Below are 26,588 nucleotides of genomic sequence, written 5' to 3'. Positions count from 1 at the left end.
GATATTCTAAAATAAACACATTGGAGGCAGAGTGGAAGAGAAATTCAATATGTGTATATATAAACAATGGATTTCTCTTCTGAAATGTGTACAACTTTTATTCACTTAAGGTCAACATTCTCTGAATGGTTTTTATTTCAATATCGATCCAGATAGCTATTTATATTGTGGCAATGGATATTGAATTCCAATATTACTCTCTATAATATGGGACGCTCTCATTGAAACAGAAATAGCACCCAGCAGAGTATTTTCAAGTAGTTAACTCTCCCTTAAAAAACAAGCAAATTCCATTACATACATAGATACATATAAACCCAAAACAAATAATTTCTTGCTTATTGAGCTTTTCCTGGGAGCAGGTCCATACAGAACTGTCAAGTTTAATCTGATAGCACATATGAAGGGTTATAAATCTGTTCAAATTACACTCAAAACCCAGTTATTGTGTATTAGGAAGGACATAACCAACAGTCCCTTTCTTTATTAGCATAAATGTAAGCCAGGAAAGACAGATGGATTTTTTTTTTTTTTTTTTTTTTTTTTTGCAATGCATCATTCTTTGGAAGGGACATTTTATTTATTTTGCTATTACATTTATCAGAGAACTCTTACAGCCATTTATTATTGTGTATAAATTAGTTTCTTATTTAATTTTAAACATTCTTTTCCATCAGTAGAGAAAGATAATTGGTGTCCTAAACACAAGATACAATCAGATAACTGAATAATCAATGCTATTCATTTACATTCTTTTCTTCCTTTCTGAACCAAGCCTCCTATCCAAACTTGCATTCATTTCTAGTTTTTTAGTTGCTTGCCTTTGGCCCCTTCCAATTTTGATCTTGTTAATTGAGTAAAAATGATCTGGCCTGCCCTAGCTGATTTGGTTTGGCCTGCTGCCTGAAGGATCCAGGGTTTGATTCCAATAAAGGGTACATTCCAGTGTTGCAAGCTGGATCCCCAGTAGGAGGTGTGCAGGAGGCAGCCAGTCAATGATTCTCTCTCATCATTAATGTTTCTCTCTCTTTATCCTTCCCCTTTCCTCTCTAAAATCAATAAAAATATATTTTTTAAAAAATGATCTGGCATGATGCTGAGTGAACTACAGCCTGGATGTGGTAAATTGCTCTTGACCAGTAATTAAAAAAATATATATTTTTATTGATTGTAGAGAGGAAGGGAGAGGGAGAGAGAGATAGAAACATCAATGATGAGAGAGAGTCATTGATCAGCTAACTCCTGCTCGCCCACTACTGGGGATCGAGCCCACAGATTGGGCATGTGCCCTTGACCAAAATCGAACCTGAGACCCTTCAGTCTGCAGGCTAGCACTCTACTCACTGAGCATAACTGTCTAGGGCTTGACCAGTAATTTTTCAACCTTTTTCATCTCATGGAATACATAAACTAATTACTAAAATTCTGCAGCACACCAAAAATATTTTTTTTGCTGATCTGAAAAAAATAAATAAATAAAATTAAAAGACCGCAGGTATAATTTAGACTCATTCACACTGGATGGCTATTGTTGTGTTGGCTGTTGTCATTTTTTTTTTTTTAATAATCTAAGGGTAAAGAGACTAGTATACCTGACTAAATGGTAAAGTATTCCATGTTTTAAAAATTCTTGCTGTACATAGATTGAAAATTGCTGCTTTGAAAATCTAAAACATTTTATAGAGAAAGTTGAAGACAAAGCTTAAGATGAACACAAAGAGTGACTATAATTCGTTATTTTCAGCAACTATGCATGGAAGAATATTTTCTTTTTTTTTTCTTTTTTTTTCTCTTTTTTTTTTTAATATATTTTATTGATTTTTTTTTTTTGACCCCCATGGAAGAATATTTTCAGTGGAGTCTGCTGAGACTTGGATTAACAAACCTTGTTAGGTACTTTTAACAAGCATCATGTGCCTAGTTCTAAGTACATTACTTTGCAAGTTGACATCTACATATTCGTCTTAACTGACTTAAACTGTCACAACATAAGGAAAAAATGTGAGTGCTCATAATTGTACTTAAATACACTATAATATGAAATCATTAAAACTTTAGTAGGTTCATAATTGTTTATTCATGTATTTTTCAATGAATATCTATGAATCTATATACATCAAATTTAATATTTAATAACTGAGCCATATATATTCATTTTAGATTCAATTATCTATTCCAAAAATAATCAAAGATTTAACTATTTTTATTTGAAAAATCCTTGTTCGGATTCTCAACTTGTAATAAGTTGAGAATAAAAATTTTAATTATGGTGAAGGTCTGGGGTAGGAGCTGGGGGCTGGCTTGCAGGGGTCAATGGATGAAGAAAATTGTAATATTTTCAACAATAAACATTTAATTAAAAATTGTAATGGTGTATGTAATTACTGATTTATAACATGGGGCAAACCTGCAAAAAGTATTACCAAGTTAACTCCTATTGCATCTTCACATGTTCAGTTTCTGGTGCCTTTGGTATCTAGTCTTGAAATATATGTTTGTTCTTTTCTACATAAAATTATTGTAGACTAATATATAAAAGGGGGATTTTCTTAATTCTATGAACATAAAAGGAAAAATACATTTCTACCTGAAAAGACTAAAAATAAGACTATATTGAAAAAAAAAATCGAAGACATACATTTCAGTTCATTTATTTTCATCTCTTTCCTAACACTTTAAATTTCACTCTGCAATTTGGAACAGATTTGATCAACTTGCTTTCATGTGTCAGTGTTTTTCAGCTGCAATGAAAATAAACAAATGGGTTTGGTTTTCTACAAAATTGTGGAGATGCTGACTTAACTACGATAGTTATTTACTTTGGCATATGTCACATTTTACAGCTCTTATAGAATAAAGTAGTGTTTCAGGCAGTTAGACAGACATGAGCAGAGCAAGGATGATGGACCAGGTATAGAAACTCACCAGGGCAGAGTTCTGGATGCTTAGCAAGAGGTTCAACTAGGAAACAAGAACCTTGCCCCCAAGGTAACCTCTCCTCCCCTAACATATCACTGGTCATACAATTGGACCCCTGATTGTCCATATCATTAGTCATGCAGTTTAGACCCCCCAATCTTTTCCTCCCTAAAGACAACATGTAGGCCTCAGATGTATTTCAGCTCCAGGCTCAGAAAATCTGTAAAACCAGACAAGTGATGGTGTGCCTGCCTCAGAGCCATCTGCATTGACTAATGACCACCTGCCCAGGCTGACCAATCAGTGGAGACCATGATCCTGAAAGAGCACACCTGACAATCTGATGAATTTTCTATTGAGATCCTCCCCTGCTACCTCTCCTAAAAGATACGGGAAAATATGCTTAGGATGAAGGACTTAGTGCGAGCTCTCCCCCAAGGGAACAGGCACGCCCTTGTTATTCCTCCCCCTTGCTTTCCTCTAAGAGACCCCACAAGACTTGCAATCCAGGGAGCAATGGGCAGCTGCAGCTTGTCCCAGGCTAACCCCCTGAACCTGTCTCCAAGGCCCCCTTTTCTCTGGTTCTCAGTGAGCCAAAGCAGCCCAGCCTGGGCTCTCTGTTACTTCTATGTTCTTCCTTGTTTCACGGTTCTAAGTATATATTTTTCCTGTGGCCAACAAATTCTTACTTACTTTGCCACACTTTGTCTCTTGGTTGAAATATGTCTTTCAAAAAGACAAGAACCCAGGTCTCCTTGTCTCCCCTGTAACACGGTGTCTAGTTATTCAAAGTTTTTGTGAGACTCTGGAGCCAGCCTTAGGTTCATTATAATTTGGGTAGAAAGGAGAGTATGTAGCTTTTTGCAACTGTTCCCTTTTTTTGTTAGAGAATATTTGGTATGACAAAATTCACCAGGGCGGTTATGAATGACTTTATAATCTTGAAGAAGATCTTTTTATTTTAACTTTATGAAAATATAAAAATATTTGCTTTGTGCACTTGAGCTCTGTATGGCCTATGAAAGTGGTTAATTAAGTCCAGCAGCTGTAAGAAACCACTAAATGTTGCTGAAAATGTGGAACATATGTTATTTCTGAAATATAAGACTTTCTCATGTGATCAAATTACTCATACAATTCTTCTCACTATAATTTTGTTGTCAGCTTTGGAAGTGTAATATTCTACATGAAAACTACTATGTCATACTTTTTAATTTTGCCCCTAGAAAATAAACAGATTTAAATTTCAAAATCCATTAAATTTCAGAATGTTATGGATGCATAAACAAATCCAAATGCAGATTCACTTTCCTTGTGAATGACTAGATTTATGAAAATAGGACAAATATGACATCTGAAAGTATAAAAAATACACTATTTAAAGAGCTTTCATTGGTCAGAAGATGGACATAACTTCTTAGCTAGCTATATGGTATTAATAGATGGGAATTTTGATGCTAAAAATGTGAATGAGAAATTGATGACACTGGATAAAGCCAAATGCCATATCTGGGATTAAACATTTGAAACAGGAAAGCTGAATACATTTTTTGAAATTAATTATTTAAAAAGAACTAGCATTAATATTAAAGATACTCAATACCAAACAAAACTCAGACCCTCCTCCATTATTTTCACCTTCCACTGCTTTTCCTCATTCTCCCCTAACTATGCTTTTCTTGTTTAAATGAAAATAGCTGTGCTACGAACTAAAAGCTCAAGAGAGTGTTTACAATGGAAACAGCATCTGCCAAAATGCCTCTCCAAAATCCATCTGTTCCAGAAAACACTTCAGATTCATTGACCACACACTCTACATTGCCACACTTGCAATTCTGTCCACATTATGATAAATGCCATCTCTTCATGTGTACAGTCCACAGCTATAATTTCCCACCACCCACAAATAAATTTTATCGTAATTGGTTAGGTAGTACCCAGTGTAAAACAACTGTCAGATTATTTAGCTATAGAAAGCTCTATCATGTGCTATCTTAAGTTCCCTTATCCTTTGCTGTCTCTCTTCAGAAGCCACTTTACATTTCCCGCCCACCCTCATTCAACATTGAAGAATGAGGCTATCACATCTCAAAGACAGATAGATAAGAATACCAAGGAAGTAAGAGACATGGAAAATAAGAGATTATACAATAATAATAGACACTAAGGAAAGTGAAAGAAGCATAACTCATATATCAGGTTTTGATACTAAAAGATAAATCATGTAAAAGTGCAAATATAAGACTGTTGTCTTAGTATATTGGGAGGTTGTAAATTAATTCAAATAAAATCACATAGTACTTCTCTTTTTTCAAAAATGACATATTATGCGAAGGACTTGTAATGTGTAAGCTCTTCAGAATATTTCCTGACTACTGTCGGGAATTTTTATTGGCTTCTCTTGGAAATGTAGACTACAGCAAAAATGTTAACAGATGTGAAGCCAGAGGAATGCCTCGTTTGCCAAGTTCTAAGTGTTGTTGCTTCAATGAATCCCAAGCTGCTTTAATAGTTACTGCTAGTTTGTTGGGGTGTTTGGTTTTTTTTTTTGTTTTTTTTTTTGGGGGGGGTTGTTTTTTTTGTTTGTTTGTTTGTTTTTTTATCATATGAATTTCTGCAAATTCTTCTTTAGATCATACCCAGGACTCCAAAAGTCTACCATTTTTGCAGGAGATCTCAAGTTGTAATATTATCCCTTCCTTCTTTCAAATATCAAATTTAAATTTCGTAGTTTCCTAAAATTAACTTAACTAATGTCCTTGGATGGACATTGTTTTCAGAAATTACAATTATAATGCACATTGACCCAAATCTCTATTAGTTACTAAATTGAGCAAACAGAGCTTATCAGCAGGGAGTTTTCATGGGTGTGTACTTGATAAGGTCCAGGTTTATAAGAAGCCCAACTGTATGTGGCCTGGTTGGCAGAGGCAACATGCATTAGCAAAGTTGTAGGCTCCACCCATAGGATTTTGTCTGCTGCACTAAAGTTAATAGTCTAGCTTCTCTTCTGTTTTCAACCATTATGATTACTGTATGCACCTCTGAGTGAGAAAGGGAAGACAAAGAGAAAGTGTCAGGAGATACATCTAAGAAAAGAGTCTGAATGATATAGGGATTTACACTAACAACAGAAGGAGATAGGCATTAGGAGAAAAACAGTATCATTTATATTACAAGTGCTGTAATGTAGGTGAAATAGCACACTTTTTACATAGTATTCTGAATGGGATAAGTGTGTGATGATGATAAGATGAACTTTTGTTCCATTTTCCTAAAAAACAAAAACAAAAACAAAAACAAAAAGCCTTTAATGCAAGCAAGCCTAAGAACACCAAGTTTTTTAGAGGAAGAATGACTTTTTCCCCCTGGAGTTATTCAAACATGGTGTGGAAGACCATTTGAGAGTAGTACGGAAAGAAACTAACTTCCAGACGACCTGTACACATGGTCTCTCCTCTAACCCTGAGACTGTATCATCCATAAAGGGAACAGAGAACAAAATGTAGACCTAGACTGGATGAAGTGAGAGTATTTCACAGCATAACCCTGCTTACTTCTGCTTGCCTAGAAGTATTTGTAGTCCTTGTACGTTGGCCCAAATGTTTATATTACCAAAACAAATACAGGCACGCGAGCGCACACACACACACACACACACACACACACACATAAGAAGAAGAGAAAGAAAAAGGTCATTACATGATCAGATTCATCAATTTATTTAATTTTTCAGTAAACTTTAATTTTTCAGTAAGCTTCCCTAGAGTTTGCAGATAGGAGGCCTAAGACTAAATCTAAGACTAAGATTTTAGCAATACCTAGGATTATACTAGTCAATCTTTATTTGAGTAGTAAAACATAAACTAAATAAATAGATACCTGGAAACTTCATCAATATTACTTTCAATTATACCTAAAAGCAACACACATAATCACAGTTCATTTACTAAAGAAATAGTATTTTTGCACCAGGATGGTCATATGATATCAAATACAATGTTTATCTTTTAGAACACATTGACTAGTCTGCATAATAAGAATGTGAAATAAAAAAAATCTGAGGTTTTATTATGTTCATCAATTTATGGCACTTGCTTTCCGACACAAAAAATATGAATATTGCATTATATATCTTCTTTGAATATTTTCCACTCTCAAACAGCACTTGTTCTTCCTGCCTAAAGAGCTTTGTGAGAGACATTCAGAAAAAGAACATTAAGGTTTGACACTTTGTTTACAGTCAAATTTATTTATTTTTTGCTTTCTGAAGTTACAATATTTAATGGTTCAGCAGATGTATATTTTAGACTGGCTCAGTAACTTCTGATCTCACTGAGTGTGTAACTCACTTTCCCGATAATAAAGCCAGAACACAATCAAAATAGAGCTAATAAATTATGTATATGTTTATTTTTATTTTTAAAAAATATTTTTATTGATTTCAGAAAGAAAGGGAGAGGGAGAGAGAGATAGAAACATCAATAATGAAAGAGAATCATTAGCTGCCTCATGCACACCCCCTACTTGGGATTGAGCCCACAATCTTGGGCATGTGCCCTTGATAGGAATCAAACCCTCAACCATTCAGTCTGTAGGCCAACGAATCTCTATCCAGTGAGCCAAACTGGCTAGGGCTATATGTTTATTTTTAATATCATCAAATACTTTTATGTTAATCTTTGTAGTAAAGACATTTAGCCCAATGGCTGCAGTGTTTATTCTATTTCCAGAAAATGAAAGAAAAAAAAGCTTGTGAATATGCCTTTGTTCTGCAAGAGTCATGTTAAGTCATGCATTCTCTGAATGCATAAATTACATCTTAGGAATAGAGGAAGGGACTAGGTCTATATATTTTCAGGTCACCAAGATTATCTACTATAGCATTAAATATATATATATATATATATATATATATGGCCCAGTGCATGAAATTTGTGCATGTTGGGCTATCTTTTGCCTGGCCTTCATCCTCTCTAATCTGGGATATCCTTCTCACAATTTATGAATGCTGGCTCCTAACCGCTCACCTGCCTGCCTGCCTGATCGCCCCTAACCATTCTGCCTTCCAGCCTGCTCACCCTCATCTACCCCCCACAGTCTTGCTTGCCCCCAACTGCACCCCTGCTGGCCTGATCATCCCCAACTGCCCACTGCTGGTCTGCTGCCCCCTCCCCCCACTGGCCTGCTAGCCCCCAATTGGCCCACCTGCTGGCCTGCTCACCCCCAACTGTCCCTCTTCTGGCCTGATTGCCCCCAACTGCTCTCTCCTCCTGGCCTGATCACACCTAACCACCTCGGCCTCAGCCCTGTCACCATGGCTTTGTTGGGATGGATGTCCAGAAGATCTCCTGGTCTAATTAGAATATTACCCTTTTATTAGTATACACACACACACACACACACACACACACACACACAGAATCATTCTGGTTAGAATAACTAGTATTTATCATAAATTGAGAAACGTTGGACATATGTGGGTGGTATACCAAAGGAAAAAAAAGTATCTTTTAAAAAGTCTCGTACATTTACTCTTTGCAGAAGAGACAAGGATGATTTCTGAAGCTTATTAAGAATTTTAATGTCCATCAAACCTCATCAGCAAGAAGAAATGAAGACATACACCTAAATGTAATTAATGAAAAATAAGTTATAGTCTACTTAATTATAAATATGTCCATCATAACATTTTTATTAAATATGGATTATGAAAGAAAATGATCAAATTTGCCACATGCATACTTTCATTTATTCAACAGGTAATAGAAAAATGATTCTTTCTGTTAAATTCATCACATAAATGAAAAACTATTCCCTCCCATAACCAGAGAATTGGGACTCATAAGTGTTAATACAATCTAGTGAGAGCAGTAGAACCCATAGTTCTATTTATCCTTTTTTCAACCATAGAATAGTCAGTAGAATATATAAACCATAAATATTACCTGAACTTAAATCACACCTAGAGAGAAAACCTACCTTGAATTGGTTAAGGAAAAATAAATTATGTAATATGTAATGATGACTAGGTGAACAACAATTAAAAAAAAAACTTGTTTTGTCATTGACTTTTTTTCATGTTTTAATTTTCTTTTAGAAGTTTTATGTTTTGCACCCACAGGGGGTAAGACAACTATCCAGAGTTACCCAATACAGAACACTTTTGCTACAATAAAAATGTTGGAAAAGTAGGTTTGGTGGAGAGCCTGAAGAGTACACATTGAAAAACTCCCTCAGAGGGATCTGAACTTGGTCTATAAATATGTTCAAGGTAACCGTGTGAATAAGGGAAGGCCATCATTCATAATGTCAGAAGATAGAAGGACACAGAACAATGGCCTCAAGCTAAATGAAAAGTAGAAAAAAAAGTTTTGCTGGTTATTTTAAAAGTTCTAAAAACTGAGGTCAACTGTTTTGAATCACTAGCAGACAAGTGCACAGCAAGGCTTGCTGTTGATAGTCAAGGACACTACCTCAAAGTATTGACACCAATGGTGAGGTTGGCAAGTTAGGATCAGATCTTCCTCAGCATTTCAGAGCTAATTGAGGGCATGCACATGCTAGTGACACAAAGCAAATACACCTTCATAGATTTCTCCCCTTCCCCAGTGAGGTAAGTATATAAGGGACTAAGGCCCCTACCATACTCTAGATGGCCAAAGGGGCACTCTTGTATGTAGATTGTTGTAAGTCCATACACTTTGGTTAATTTACACTGTTTCTAGTCAAAGTTAAGTATCAGTTTTAAAGTAGCTTATTTTTTTTTCTATTTATAAAATTAATATATGCTTTCACAAACACTCAGAGAAATAAAGATTACTGAATTCAACAATACAGTGGCAGCTATAATCAGCATTCTTGTTTATATGCACCTATATCTTTACTAATAAATGACATGCTCACACACTTTTAAAAAAATGTAGCATGCTACACATCTTTTTTTTTTTAACTTAACTCTTTCATTTAGTATACATTAAGGGCGCAATTCAACATCAATAAATATAATAAATTTGGGTCAGAATAAGAAGAAGCGAGACTAAAAGCAGAGAGAATGAGACACTAGCTTCCCTATTTGCCTCACAGCTGCAAACTCTGTCTCTGAGTAGTCTATGAAGGAGAGTGAAGGATGCATTTTTTAAATGTTGTTAAATCCTTCCAATACTTTAGCAAATATACAATAATATAGTATATTCATTTGTCCATTCAGCAAACGTTACCAAGTGTTGGTCCTGTTTCAGTATATAAAGAACACCAAAATGGTAACTGGATCTTGCCATAAAGGGTTTCTCCTCGATTCCTCACCCTGCTATCACACTGCGATAGTGGACAATAATATCTTTGACTCCTGTTATTGCTGACACATGGCAATCTTGGAATGTTGCTGAATGAACTGAATTGAAAGGAGTCATACCATCCATGTATACTGTCATTTAAAATGCAGTGAGAAAAGTACAGCAATGGGAGCCAACTCAAAATACAGCAGAAGCACAAATATTCTGGGGCACTGGCATAAAGCAATCTTCTTTCAAAGCTGGACATAAATTTGAGCTATTAATTTCTAAATCATAAGGGGATATATGTTGTGGCAATTCATCTGTCACAAATAAACCTGCAGAGCTTCAGTGTAAATATGAAGCCTATCTTCTTAATGTGAGTTCATTAATAACCTTTGAACACTGTTTCAATAAAATGGGAATTGCCACATCTTAACAGGATCTCTTCTCAAGAAATTTGATGGTAATGTATGCATGCAGGTCCACGGAAATAGGAAGTGTGATTTTTCATTCAGTCCAGGTCTTTCTATAATAGTTTATAAATTATCCTACATTCTTATTCAAAGGAGCTAAATTTGAGTATATTTTTATTTAATTGATAAGATGTGTTAATATGTATTTAACACCTTCTATATACATAAGCTAAAATAGTACATTGGTTGTATGAAGTAAGTATTAATATCTCAATTTTACAACATCAAAAATTGACCAACAGGTTGAATAAACTGATCAAAATCACAAAGCTAGTAAATGACAGAGGTGAGATGGAAAACCAAATAATCTGTATTCCACTATTAGTGTCCTGGTGCATGAAATTTGTGCATGGGGGTTGTCCCTCAGCCCAGCCTGTACCCTCTCCAATCTGGGACCCCTCAAAGGATGTCTAATTGCCAGGGGATCTCCCTGTGAGATCGGGCCTAAACTGGCAGTTGGATATCCCTTTCACGATATGGGACTGCTGGCTCCTAACTGCTCACCTACCTGCCTACCTGATTTCCCCTAACCGTTCTGCCTGCTGTCCTGCTCGCCCCCAACTGCCCCTCCCTGCCAGCATGCTCATACCCAACAACCACCCCCCCCCACTGGCCTTATGGCCTCCAACTGCCCTCCCTGGCCAGAGGGCCATCGTGTCCCTCACTCCATTCCGGTTGCCTCATGCCTGCTGCTCAGAGGCTCTCTGCAGCTGGGGTGGAACGCTTGCCTTGTCACTGAAGCAATAAGGCAAGCATTCTGTCAGGCCAGTCATGCTGCCCACTCTCAGCAGCTGCCCCCCTGGGACTGTGGAACTCCAGCAGGGCTGAGAGGACTGGGCACCGCCATCTTGTGGCTATAGGCACTGCCACCTTCTGGCAGAGTGATGGTCAATTTGCATATTCCCTCTTTATTAGATAGGATGCTCCATGGTCCTATTCCATGATTTATGTTGATTTATCAATAATACAGTTTTTAGAATTGTAAGTCCACAAAGGATATGTATTACATATAATATTAACATATAATTTAAGATTCTTATTATATTGCTATTCAAACACCAGTTTTTACAAGGGTTTGTCAATATGTGATAACTCAATCTTCATCACTATCAAAGTAGACCTAAAAGGCTTTCATTTCAATGTCTTGTATTTCAAAACTAAGACATTCACAAACACATTATCTTATGAAAGTATTGCCAAGGTGGAAGGAGGCTTTGCAAGATCATGACAATTGCACTTATGCCTTCTGAGATTCATTAGGATTTGTGTCTCTTCATTCTCTCCGATATAATTTCATAGACTACTAAAATTAGACAAGTGGAATGCCAAGCCAGGTTAGTCAATGAGCAAATTTCTAATGTTGTCGGTTCTCATTATTAACAATACCACTCATTATATTCAATTTTGTACTTCCAAATAGTTTCCAGGAAGATGCTTCAAACAGTAATAATTTATGTTAGCTATGTTTTTAATTATATTATAAAATTACAAATTTTCCTTTGGTGAATACTGTATTTTACATTTAGGCAAATATTGGTTTATTTAAATAAGTTTCTTCTGCATATTTATTGTAGTAGAAAAAAATAGTAGCAAATAAAGCAGATGATACTTATTATCTGAATATTTATAGTTAAGTAAATTTATCTACACAGAACTCTTAAATAAAATGAAATATTATAGCATTTCCATGTCTAAACCATCCAATGAATATAGCAGCCTAACAGGCTTAATAGAATATGAGAAAACAAGGCTGCTTATATCTTCCCTTGGGAATTTGTGACAACATGATGTTGAGACTTGAGATGATTTACCTGAGGGAAGTAGAGCACGGGTGCAGTAAAACCTCAGCATAAGGAACCAATTCTGGTAAGGGGGGTCCCTTAAAGTTGAAAGTGCTTTATATTATATACTAGGTTTTCCAAATAATTATGTTCAAAAAGTTAACCTATTTTTACTTTTGTAGACTAATTTGTATAATTCTACTTAAGTATGTATGAAAAGTTTAATTTCATAGAAGTTTTCTGTATGTATTACTGTAAATTTATACTGAAAAGATCTAATAAATGTGCCCATTCACAAGTCTCCCAGAGTAAACTAATGCCTACTTCTAGGACATGGCTTATGCACTTGGGAACATCAGCCAGCACACTTTTTTTTTTCTGTTGCAGATGAGATTGAGCCTGTTCAGGGTGGTATGGCCATAGAACAACTGTGGTACATTTGCACAAAGAAATAACATGCAGCTGCATAAAAGAAGGATCCCTTACCCTTTAAGACAGCATGGAGGAGACCTGGAGCGTGTAGTATGCTAAGTGAAATAAGCCAGTCAGAGAAAGACAACTATCATATGATCTCACTTATATGTGGAATCTAATGAACAAGATAAACTGACAAACAAAATAGATCCAGAGTCACGGAAGTAGGGAACAAACTGAGGATCCTCATAAGGAAGGGGTGTGGGGAGAGGGAAGAGATCAATGAAATAACTTGTATCCATATATACCTAACCCATGGTCACACAGACAATAGTGCAGTGAAGGCCTGGGGATGGGACATGAGTGTGGAGGAGGCGGTCAAGGGGGATAAAAGGGGGACACCTGTAAGAGTTTATACAATAAAGGTAAACTTTAAAAAAACTGCTGCAGAAAGTCACTCCACGAGACAACAGAACCACTTACCAATGCAATTTGGTGTGATTACATGATAATCATTTGGTGAACATTGTTTATGAGCTTGTGACTCTTGGATTTAAGTATGTAAGACTATAGTTGTAGATATGTAATATTTATTTATGTTGGTGAAACTTTTGCCTATGGCCTATTCGCTAAAATTTGTTAGAAATAACAGTGAATAACAAACAATAACCTGTTAATTTAACTATAAGAAAATCTTGATTAAAATATTTTAAAATTAATAGGATGTTAAATCTGAAGTCCATTAAATCAATATCTGCAAAACTGAGGGTTAATTATATTTCAAAGCAATAAATATTAATAATTTTAATGTAAATGTGATAACATGGTTGATGTGCTTAAATAACATTCCTTTTCATGAAATCAATTAGATGTTTCACAAGTTTTCCTATGTGTTGTTATGAAAGGCAAGTTGGACAGAGACCTCTTTAGGTAGTAGGTATAGCAGAAAGATACATGCAGACTATATGAGAAACAATGAGTGAAGCAGGAAAACTGTAACTTCCATTGATCTTTACAGAAAACCAGAGAAGAGGGAAAGATGTTGGATAGAGGAATGTAAAACTGGAGATGAAAAGATAGAGGATAAATTCCTAGACTGGATCCCTTCCTTCTCACCTGTAGGGACCCTCTCACTGTTTGTCTCTGTTCACATGTTCTTATCATAGGCGAACATTAGACTGAAGACATGAAGGGAAGCACAAAGGCAGAATCAAAGAAGGTGGTTAAACAATGAGAAGGATATATTTGGAATGAGGAAAATAGGTGAATACCATTGAGTCAAAGTAGTTATCTATTAAGTAACATCCTACTGGCCTGTACAAATTACATAACTCCCAATGTGCTTCAATTACTCCTGAGACATGGATTTGTGCACACCAGGAAAATATGGCTTAAGGCTCTTAGGCAAATGCCTATTTTATTACAAGGAAGCAAGTTCTGTGTTGGGAAAATCCTATACACCATAAATTATACATAAATAATGGTCTTGGGGCCAAAGGAATATTAAAATTCTATAGTTCTTATTAATCTGTGAAATTAAAAGGATGCTTAAGTAGGTAATTGTCATTTGAAATGGAAGACAAAACAACATATATTTTAATCAACATGCTTATTAAATGTCAATTAGAATTTTCATCAACTAAATTATATCACACTAACTTGCAATAGCAAGCTTGCCAAATGTTAATTAAAAGAATAAATGTTAACAGTTTCAGTTTTGTGCCTTTGGAGTTTCCAAATTTTATATTTATGATTGCTAAGTAATTAATCTTCTTTTATTTTCATCAGTTTTTCAAATCTAACTAACCTTAACGTGCAAAAATGGTCTCACGAAAATTATCTTAATTAACATGTGCTTGAGAAATAATGAAAACCTTCCTTATTTTTCAAACTATTTATCTATTTCATAAACAAATATAAAGATCAGAGAAAAATGCCTGCATGCTAATATAAATAATTCATTTGCTACAGAAATGGGTTCTTAATATCCATTTTAGCACATTTATTCCTTCATATTAAGTGTGTCTCTCACTTTGGTTTATAGCAGTTGAAAACCTGATGTTAAGTATCTCACTTGATGAATTAATATGGCAGGTATTAAAAATACAGCTTAAATATTGGTCCCAATAAAATTTTCACATATTCAAGTTAGATAAAATATACTTTGTTATTTTTACATACATTGAAATTATAAGTCTTTCATTTTAGGTTATATTAAACTGCTGTATTAGACAAATAAGCATTTTTCCCAGTAAAAATGAAAGAGTGTTAATTAGATTTTCAAAATTCAATCTTTATTTCAATGATGTTATTTTACCTTTTGTTTTGATAATGTTGCTTGATATCAATAGAGTAATCAGAAATATTATCCTTGGTTAAGAGGCAGTAATTAATTTTCAAGACTTAAATACAGTAATGTTGAGAGAGTTGGATCCAATGTCTCTTTACAATGGACATAAAAATAAAAATATGTAAAATTATTAAGAAACAATGTGGAAAAAGTTGGAATTTTAAGAAATCTAACAAATCTGTAAGAAAACTAATTTGATCACAGATGACACTAGTTCTCTTTTGTGATATGGTCTTCACATGGATCTCTCCGAATTTCTTTAAACTGACAAATATTTGGGACATCTATGAGGATTCTAAATTTTACACAGAAAATACATCTCAAACAATTTTTGTTCTTATTCTTAGGTGAATTTCAGTATTTAAATGTAAATTCAAATGAACTGTCTTTTAAACTTAGTCAAAGGGCTGTGAATTTCTTGGGTTAACATTACATATCACATACTCATTTATATTCTGCCTTCCCTGAATCTACAGTAAGGTGCATTCAACTGGAGAATTTCTGCTGTGTTTACTGTTTCATAATTAGTAGAATTCAGTGTGCAGCACATAATCAGTGATCAATGCTTGTTGACTAGATAAAAGTACAAATAAGGCCAATACAATTGAACTATAGTAGTAAGAATTATCATTATGTTACAATAAATTATCATGTACTTAAAATGTATGAAAATTTAAAAATAGCATGCATATAATCTGAAAATAATGTTCACAAAATTTTAACTTCATTTGTAAGCTATTTTCTAAATGCCAGACCATAACACAATCATTCATTCACAAAATCATTTGTTGAGGTTTCTATGATATGCCAGCCATAATACTAGAAGGCTATGAGTCACATTCTGAGTTAATAAAAAGGAGAATGATGTATAAAAATGATTCAATAATAATGTAAATGTGCTATAATGATATGTAAGAATTAAGTGGTAGGAGAATCCAAAGAAGGAGATGCCTAGAAATCAGTATAGGCTGCATTGGAAGTAAGGTTTAACTTTAGACTAGAAGAATGAATCAGATTGTAGAGATCACAAATGGAGAATGTCAATCCAGGGAAATGACAGAAGTGCAAAGGAATTCATTAGGTGGTTTGGGAAACTGCTCATTTTTTCAATAAGCTGTACTGCAGGATATGTTGGAGAAAATGACAGCAATTAAGTTTGGAGAAGTCGCTAGTATAATTAATCATTATTAAATAAAACGATAAGTTACGGTGCTTTTGACAAGAGACTCTGTCTACATCTAATTCACTTTAAGTGGAAATTCACTTGGAAAAAGAAAAACAGAATATATTACTCCTTTAATGTCATGTTCATAGTGAGTATTAGTACTACATTATCTAGAACATATAAATCAGTTATTAAATGAAAACTACCAGGGTCTTATCAGAGCATGTAATTCAATATAAAACTCTTATCATAATACTTGCATTGGGAGCATGCTAATTGCTTTCTTATCATATGAGGCAACTTGGTGTATGAAAGTCACTAATATGTTAAGACACTGCTAATACTTTAAGATATATTAATAACTTCCCTAAGATTAACTCATTTCATATTCATTCACACATTAGGGCTTTGATATTATATATACCAAAGTACTTTCACATAATATTCATTAAAATTTAATTCATTAAGAGAAAAAGGAAACTACAGATAGTAGATATTGCCTGATAATAATAAAATGTTATCTTTAATAGTAGACTACAAAATGCTTCTGTTTTAATCATCTATAGATACTCACAAGAAGCTGAATAGCTCAGCAAAGAAATCCTGTATTCAGATCTCATGGTTGAAGTCAGATCCATGTTTGGAGTTTATAATGGGAGACAGCCTACAGAAACAAGATGGTTTTCTCTAGTGCTCTTTGTAGTGTTATCTTGGGACCCTAGTTTTCAGTGACAGCCTCTCAGGCTTTATTCTGCTGGTTCACATATTTGGCAGTGTTAGCATGTCAGCAAAGCAGAGGCATTATTTCTTAAACTAATTTGATACATTAAAAAAATCTTTGCCTAGTAACCATGAGAATAAATCTCATTTTTCTGGACTTCATGCTTGCTTTCTGGTTTATTATTATTTTAACTTAAATTTATATGGAGATGTTCTGTTGGATATTGCTAAAGGTTTTAATTTAGCTTTAGTTCTAAAAATGATGTATTTTCCCAAGTTTGAATCCAGATTTTTCAATTCTATTCCTCTCTCTGTTCTGAACTCTTTCTGAACACAACATCATAGACCAGTCTTAACTCTGAGGTCATTTTTCCCACATTGAGTTGACTTTAGAAATCTAGACTGTGCATTAATTCTTATTAAATTGTCATAAGTGTTGACATAAAGATAATATAGGCCTATGCTTCATCCCTTTAAATTATTAGGATTTATACTTAATATATGACCACAATATTTTTTGCAGTTAAAAAATTATGACAGTGTTTCATGATCAACTTTCATTCAATAGCGTTTTAGATTTTTTTACTAATATGTTCAAAATGAACCTTTTTCAGAAACTGCAAATTTTCTGAATTGAAAAGTCATAATAAAAATATTTTTCTGCCCAGTTCAGGTGAGAGTAGGGTTAGGTGATTCTCTCTGTGTATAGTAAAAAAAAAAAAAAAGAAAGAAAAAGAAAAAGAAAAAAAAGATGAAATAGATTGAGTTCCTATTTTCACATTACTCCTTGAGAAACCTGGGATCTAGGATGCTGATCTCACTCTATGGTAATTTTTGCATTCTCATCTTGTTGAAAACAAGGAGGATAATGAACAGAGGGCCCATTTGGCATGACTCAGTGGTTGAGAATGAATTTATGAACCAGGAGGTCACTGTTCAATTCCTGGTTAGGCTACCTGCCCAGTTGGGGTCTCGGTTCCTAGTGTGGGGCATGCAGGAGGTATCCAATCAATGATTCTTTCTCATATTTGATGTTTCCACCTCTCTCTTCCTCTCCTTTCCTCTATGAAATCAATAAAAATACATTTAAATAAAAGAACAGAGGTTACCTCTGAAATTTCAAGTTACACTTTGAAAATAAACAGAGAAAATTAAATAGGATTAGGATTTATTTCACACATTTCAGAAAACCTTGTGGCTGAAAAGATGCTTAATAATATTACCCATCAAGGACATATAGATAAAATCATGATAAGTTTACAGAATGGCTAGAAAAAAAAACAAAAAACAGAAAATACCAACTACTGGGGAGCATGTGGCACACCCAGAAGTCTCATGCACTGTGGGTGGGAGTGTAAATTAGTATAACAACTTTGGAATATTGCTTGGCTTGGTAGTATGTGTTAAACCTGAATAAATACATGTCAAATGCCCCACAATTTCACTCCTATGTATGTACCTAAAATAATTCCATACATATGTTCACCGAAAGGCATGGCCTAAAAGGAAACAGGAAGGGAGCCTTATGCTGATTCCTTGGTTTAGGTATGGTCTTCCTTTTCTTCCTCTTCCTTCTCTTCCTCCTCCTCCTCATCATCCTCTTCTTCCTCCTCCTCCTCCGCCTCCTTCTCTCTTTTTTTTTTGTGTGTGTGCTACTTTTTTTTGAATCTGCATTCATAGGCACTGCATACATGCATATAAGATCTTTGTCCCATCTCTTCCCGCACTCCCCACACACCCTAGAATTTTCAGTCCACTCCATTTCCATGCCCCTGATTCTATTACATTCACCAGTTTATTCTGTTCATCAGATTTATTATTCATTTTTTTTTAGATTCACTTGTATATATATAAATATATATATATATATATATATATATATATATATATATATAAATATATATATATATATATTTGTTGTCACTTCGTTGTTCATAATTTTTTATCTTTAGCTTTATCTTTTCTGTGAAGCTTTTTATCTGACCTCGAATTCTGAATGATAACTTTGCAGGATAGAGTAATCTTGGTTGTAGGTTCTTGCTATTCATCACTTTGCATATTTCTTGCCACACCCTTCTGGCTTGCATAGTTTCTGTTGAGAAATCAGCTGATCGTTGAATGGGTACTTCCTTGTAGATAACTAAATGTTTTTCTCTTGTTGCTTTTAAGATTCTCTCTTTGCCTTTTGTTCTTGGCATTTTAATTATGATGTGTCTTGGTGTGGTTCTCTTTGAATTCCTCTTGATTGAGGTTCTCTGTGCTTCCTGGACTTCTAAGTCTATTTCTTTCACCAGGTAGGGATGTTTTCTGTCATTATTTCTTCAAATATGTTTTTAATATTTCTCTCTCTCTCTTCTTCTGGCACCTCCATGATTCAGATGTTGATATGCTTGAAGTTGTCCCAGAGGCACCTTACACTATCTTCATATTTTTGGTTTCTTTTTTCTTTTTGCTTTTCCAGCTGGGTGGTTTTTGCTTCCTCATATTTCAAATCTTTGACTTGATTCTCGGGATCTTCTTGTCTACTGTTGAATCTCTGTATATCATTCTTTATTTCAATGAGTGTATGCTTAATTTCTGACTGGTCTTTTTCGGGGTTTTTTTTTGTTTGTTTGTTTGTTTTTTTGGTGGTGGGGGGGGGCGTCATTATCACTAAGATCCTTGAAGGTCTCACTAAGTTTCTCAGAGGTTTCTAAAAGATTCTTGAGTAACCTTATAACTGTGGTTTTGAACTCTACATCCAGTAGTTTGCTTTCTTCCATTTCTTTCATTTGTGTCATGTTCCTTTGTCTCCATATTTTGACTACTTCCCTGTGTTTCTATGTATTGAGTAGCTGCTAAGTCTCCCTGAGTTAAGAAAATGGCCTTGTGTGGTAGGTGTACTATAGGGCCCAGTGGCTCAGCCTCTCCAATTACCAATTACCAGGAAGGTGCAGTCAGCCACTGCCTGGGGTCACTCAGCAAGAATTACAGCGAGATCTGCAGATTCCTCCTCTTTGTAACAGGTTTGGAAGTGCCCAGATGAGGCCCAGCTGTGAAGCAAGGGAATGTGAAGCTGTGGTGCTGGTATGGTAGTGGATCTTCTTTTGATAGCTTTGGGGCTCCCTGACCCAGCTGCAGCTTGTTTGACAGGTTTTAGGTTGAGAAAAGACAGGCCATTCATATGTGAAAGCTGTTGCACACAGCTTGGGTGGGGTTATAAATTGGGTAGGACTGGGTCTCAGGGAATCTCCAGGATGGAACAAATAGCAAGGGCTGCCAGCCCTTCACTGAGGAGGTCCCAGCATAGGCACAATAACTGTTTTGAGCACCTCCATCTGTAAGAGAACGAACCATCCCTGCATTTCTGTCCTGATGACCAGACAGTCCAGTTTCTCCCTGTATGTGTCTGGGCACACCTCCGCGCCGCCCCCCCCCCCCCCCCCCCGAGTCTTGCCCAGCACTAGAGCTCAGAGCAAGAGGAAACTTGTATCTCCCTCCCCATTAAAAAAGCGGCACACCCGGGTGCCAGCCAGTTCCATGCCTCCACATCTTCTACCAGTCTCAATGTACTTTCTTCTATACTTCTCTAGTTGTAGTACTTCTACTCAGCCAGCTTTCCCACAGTTCTGGATGATGGTTGTTCTGTATTTCAGTTGTGATTTTGATGTGGTTGTGGGAGGCAGTGAGCACAGGTGTTCACCTATGCTGTCCTCAGGGTTCTCTCAATGTTCTGTTTCTTGATCTTGGTGCTGCTTATATGGTAGTGTTCAGTTTGTGAAAGTATACTATGATAAGTGTACTTTTATTTACTTCAATAAAAAAAAAAGTTTATTTACTAAAAAAGGTACCTTGGCCACTATTTGTCATCAAAGACAAATCATTTAATCTGAACAAGTTGGACATTCCCATCCCACATCATTTACATTTAGGCAGTAGTAAAGGAAGCAGTCCTAAATAACAGTTGGGAGCTTATTTCAATCAGTAAACAGTTCTAGGGGAAAATGGTAAAGAGATCATTTATTACTTGAAAATACAAAACAATTTCTCTGTTTCTCCTTGGCATGCATAAAAAAAAAAATCCCATTATCTCTCACTGATGGATACCAGTTATGCGACTGATATGAACAATAAAATGTGTGTATGAATGTTTACTACTTGAAGGCCCAACCCATAAAGTCCCCACACAAACCTCCTGTATCTCTCTCTTCTTGTCTGGCACATTCATAAAAAAACCTATCAAATCAGGTAACAACAACCTCATCTCTGACCCACTTCCCATAATGATACAAGGAGAAATAAATGATATTGTGTTTAGTTATTGAGATTTTGGATTGTTATAGCAGCAAGTATACCCTAATGCTAGCCTTAAAGCCAACCCAGTAAGCAAATGTAGCCATAAATATTCAAGGAGGATGTGAAAAATTAGGAGGTCTTCCTAATGCTGAGACACTTGATAATATCACATTGTGCTAATAATCTGGAGAGTCTAATCCTAAACAAAAACAATTGGGTCTGGTTGAAACCCAGAATATGGAGAAGCATTTATACAGAAAATTCTGTAAAACGATTGTGTGACTAGGCATAGGATGAAACAGCCAATCCCTCCTGGGTTTTGAATATGTAGCTTGACTTAGGAGCATTCCTGTTGCTCACTAATAACTGCACTGACTGTCTTCAGAATGGGAATTGCATTAGTTATTTTCCAATAGTTCACCTGAGTTTTATCTGAAATAGCCACTTATTATCTGTGTGAACTTAGAGTGAAACTCAATGGGCTTAGGCATTACTTATCTCTTTTATGAAATGTAGTTAATAATATAACAGCATATTTGTTCAGCTGATTAAAAAAGTAAATACATGTAAAGTATGTTGTTTCTCATGCAAAGAACAGTCCATAAGTGCTGTCTTCCACAACCTAGGCAAAAAGCCCTGTTCAATTTCTTCTTTCATTGATGTAAATGTTTGGCAAATGTATCTCACAGAATTCTTTTTTTGGAAGCCCTCATATTCTCCTTTTTAATTACTCTTTTCTTCTATTTTCCCTCCTGTCAGCATGTGTCTTCATGCATCCAACATAGAAACTTTACTCGTCTTGTTTTCAAGAAATGATTTCAGGCAAACAGAGATTTTGCATCCCATATATCAGCCACAAGATCAAGCATAAGCATAATTAACTTTATAATGACTCCACTTCCTTCAACCATGATTGTTCTGTCTTTATTGAAGTTTAATGTCTTTTATTTTAATCAAACAATATTCCTTCACAGGATATACACTAAGAAATGAGTGTTCCTAAACTAAATTGCTTTTTTATTGCCATTCTACCATACACTCCATTTACATCTCTAGAACATTAAAACCATTCTTTGGATGTGAGTTCACTAGCACGTGAAGTGTGTTGTCTGTGAGAACTCTGGTGGGTGACAAGCTTTCCTACGCGCATGGCCAGACAAGCTGCGTTAACAAGTGTAAATATTGCCAGTGTTTTCGTAATTTATCCAACAAAGATGGAAACAAATTTTATATTCTCAAAGCAGTGAAAATTTAAAAGGTTTTTGTTTGTAAAACTTCTAGGTCTTAAAGGAGGAGAGAAAAATTATTAGGTAAACTGCCTAAAATACATAAAAGGGAAACATCTTATTAATTAATTAATTAATTAATTAATTTTTAATATATATTTTATTGATTTTTTACAGAGAAGAAGAGAGAGGGATAGAGAGTTAGAAACATCAATGAAAGAGAATCATTGATCAGCTGCCTCTTGCACACCCCCCACTGGGGATGTGCCAGCAACTAAGGTACATGCCCTTGACCTGAATCGATCCTGGGACCTTTCAGTCCGCAGGCCGACACTCTATCCACTGAGTCAAACCGGTTTTGGCTATTTATTTATTTTTATATGTTTGCAAAGCAAGGGAAGTATTAAATAAAATCTTCTAACAAAATTGTTTTTTCTTGAGTAATTTTTAAAAATATTTCCAAAACAGGTATGTATAGAGAGTATTTTAAACTCAGTGGTTTATTTCAAAATTCCTAAACACAAGGACAGAGATTCCAAAGCTAATGAACTACTCTTATAATAATGATCTATAGAACAAAATCCACCATTTATCTGGTTCTTTTATACTTATATTTTATTAATTTACATTTTATCAAGTTAATTAAGGCTTTTTTTAATGAATTAAGAAAGGAAATGATAGTTGTTAGTGAATAATAAGAAACAATAAAAATATCTGAAATTGGGCTAAAGCAGTGCATGTTTTATGACTTCTCAGTGCTACATTTATGCTCTACTATAGAGTTCTTGGTTCCTACATTATAAATCTTAAAACCATTTATTTAAATGCATTAAGAGTAGACCTAGAGGCAGGGTTATGTGTTCAAATAGTGAATTTAAATCATTATCTCATAAGAATAATCTAGTTGGATTCTTAACACAAAGGAGTGTTAGACAATTTTATCTGGTTGTGGCCACATTATATGTCTACTAATAAAAGATTGCTTTTGTTTTAAAATTGTTTAGACTCTCATATCACATAGTGATATTTGTTTGACCATATTTCTTCTCAGGTTTTGAGATTTAACCATTAACCAAAAAAAACACAACAACACATATTAGATATACAAATGTATTTTTATAATTAACTTTATTAAGTTAACAAAATGTATAAATGGTAGTTCCTAATCTCAGCTATATCTACATGATATTTCTCTTTTCCATTTACACAGTTGTAGAAGGTTCATGATTAATAGTGACAAAATGCTAATGTAACCAAGAGTGCAGATTTTCATGTTTGTTTTTTTGTTTTTTGTTTCTTTGTTTTCTCCCCACTCTTGGAATATGAAAGGAAAGTTTGAATGACATTTATGGCTTTGTCAAATGACATGAGTTTTTATGTTGATTCTTTTAATTAAGAACTTGTCTTCAGTTCTTACTAGTATTTATTATGTCAAGTTTGATTTAACAGTTTTTGAACTTTATTTCATATTTTAGAGGCTTGCAATTTTTAATGGGTTAAGAATACTTTTAACATCAGATTTACCCAACTAACAATTTTTAAGTGAACAATATAGTAAGGTAACTATCTAGATAAAGATATGTAGAAAAGATCATAAGCAAAGCTATGGCATCACAGACTTTTGACACCTTCCACATCTCATACTTGGCTATATACAATAGAGGAAAATAACTCTTCAATGATCAATTTCATAAAGATTATAAAAGTTACATAACAAATTTCAAATTTCTTATACATTAGTTATTGTTTAAACTCCAATTTGACAAAGCTATGACTTGATTATGGCATCTTTAGAAAAGATTTTCCCCTCTAATCCCTAAGTAGTGCAAGGCTGATCCTATAATCTGTTAATATCTGATTTATCCAGACACAGTTGTGCCCCACAGAGACTAAGTCATTCTTGCTCTCCTGTACATTAAGAATTCTTATTTACCCTTCCAGGATCTCTCAGCTTCCACAATAAACTTAAACAAAAGCTGTGCAAATCCCTTTCCAACAAACACTAGGAGAATTAATAATAATTCCTTTTGATCAGAATTACTTGGTTGGCCAGCAATGGTTTCCATGGTAATCAGATGGTAGACAGGGCAGAGAATGATTTCATCAGTTGTAAGACATCATTAGAATTATCCTACATGTCTAATTATAACTTACTAGGAATGACTGCTACATCATGTAGCTTAGAGGCACAGGAAATGAAGTTATGAGTTTTAACTGTTAGAAAGATTCCACAAGGAAATACATGATTTTGCTTTCTCTTAATAAGACGTTTCCCCCCCCCACCCCCCCCCCTGCCAAGAATGTTTAGAAAGAAGACATTTTGAAAAATAAATTTTATAAGAATTGGAGCCAAGAGTGTTATACGTATAATGAGAATTTCACTGAAATTGTATTGTACTAAAAGAAAAATAATTTGTATTTTTGAACAGGAAGTCCATTAGCAGGGTTTTATCCCACTGTTCAGCTGGTAGCCCCGGAAAAAGAATAGTCAACATCTGATAAGTTTACCAGCTGAGCACTTAATCCTTATATTAAAGGCAGAAACCACCCTTGGAAATTAAAAATAAGAAAAGAGGACATCTGGAAATTATGATATAAACTAAGCACTGTGTATTTTTAAGTTTATTCAATGTACATTGGTTCATTAAAAAAAAAAAAATTATTGTTGGAATTTCTGAATGATAGGTAGGAAAAAGAGGCTCCAAAATGAGGTACACCTGGAAGAAACTAGAATTATCTATAGTCCTTATAAGTTTTGTGTCCTGTAGGTTAAAGCACATTCCATGCTTATGGTGAAGCAGGTACATAAACATTACTTTTCGGTTCCTTGGACAATGACGAAGTAAAAAAAAAAAAACAAATCTTAAAATCATAGAATTGGTTAAATGTTAGAACCTTTTTATGTAGAAAAAGTGTGGAATCTTGAGAATAGAATTCTTTAATTTTTTATTCTAACTTTCTGAAATATAATTATATTTAAACATAAATAAACAAAAGTGCATTTATCAATTAATAACCTAAATAAGCAGGGTGAGGGGAACAAAACAAAATAATCCATAAAATATAACTATGTATTTGGACATTTAAATGATGAAATTAACACTTTCTTTCTAAACATTTAGTTTGTTCACAGTTTATGGACATGTCAGTGATTATGCAATTAACAGAAGCATTTTTCTTCACTCTGATAGGAACATCTTTAATAAAAAATAGGTAACATGAAATGTACGTTTATCTATTTACAACCATACATATTAAGTAAATTTTATGAAGGGTTACTTTTCTGAGCACCGTGAAATTGTTAAAATGTTCTAATGTGGTTTTCAGGGGGCAGTACAGGTTTCCTCAATCATGTGAGCCTTCATTTTACATTTACAGTACAACTCTACGTGAGCCTGTATATTTAGAGTTAACTTTACTAATAGCCTGGGAGATTTGGACCTAATATTAGGCTTATAAATTGTACCGTGTTCACTGCTTGTGCTTTGAGAAATGTAACTGGGAATAATTACCACATATTATGAGTCTATGTCAAAGGAATCTTCCCATACTAATGCAGCTGCTACCAAGAAATGTACTGTGTTTTTTTTCTTCTTTTTGCAAAAACAAACAACATTTTTTTTTTTACATTCCCATCTCCTTAACGTTTTAATAGTATGTGTCCAATTAAATCTCTATGAGGTGATCAAGACTGAATTCCTTTTTATCAATCTGTCTCTTACTGTACTTCTTTTGAAATGCCAGCTATCTAAAGGTTAAAAACAAACAAACAGACAACAAAAAAACTTAAAACAAAAACAGAAAACATGGTTATGTACAGGAAAGCTAATCTATTATTATAATTGCTTGAAAAAATAATAATTGAAATAAAGTGATTTAAAGTTGTCTTAGAATTTGTAAAATATTTAAAAAATTTAAATTTAATGTTACAAGCACAAAGTAAAACATAATTATATCCTGATCCTGAATAGAACTCTACCAAATCCCT

At 34.5% G+C, this 26,588-nt stretch overlaps 1 protein-coding gene across 10 annotated transcripts in view; it reads right to left on the bottom strand.

Moving 5' to 3' along the window:
* Positions 1–26,588, bottom strand: part of PCDH9 (protocadherin 9) — an 897,448-nt gene that overhangs the window by 111,776 nt on the left and 759,084 nt on the right. Inside the window, exon 6 of one of the 10 annotated variants that reach the window (XM_084876524.1) lies at positions 8,488–8,547. The exons of the other annotated variants lie outside the window; for them this stretch is intronic. Coding sequence (XP_084732650.1) covers positions 8,501–8,547 — 47 coding nt within the window. The 3' untranslated portion in view covers positions 8,488–8,500. Of the gene's footprint in view, positions 1–8,487; positions 8,548–26,588 lie in introns of those variants that run through there. 10 annotated transcript variants of the gene reach the window in all.

This window comes from Pipistrellus hanaki, assembly GCF_964339955.1.
Source record: "Pipistrellus hanaki genome assembly, chromosome: 3".
NCBI lineage: Eukaryota > Metazoa > Chordata > Mammalia > Chiroptera > Vespertilionidae > Pipistrellus > Pipistrellus hanaki.
This window is presented reverse-complemented; position numbering and strand designations above follow the sequence as displayed.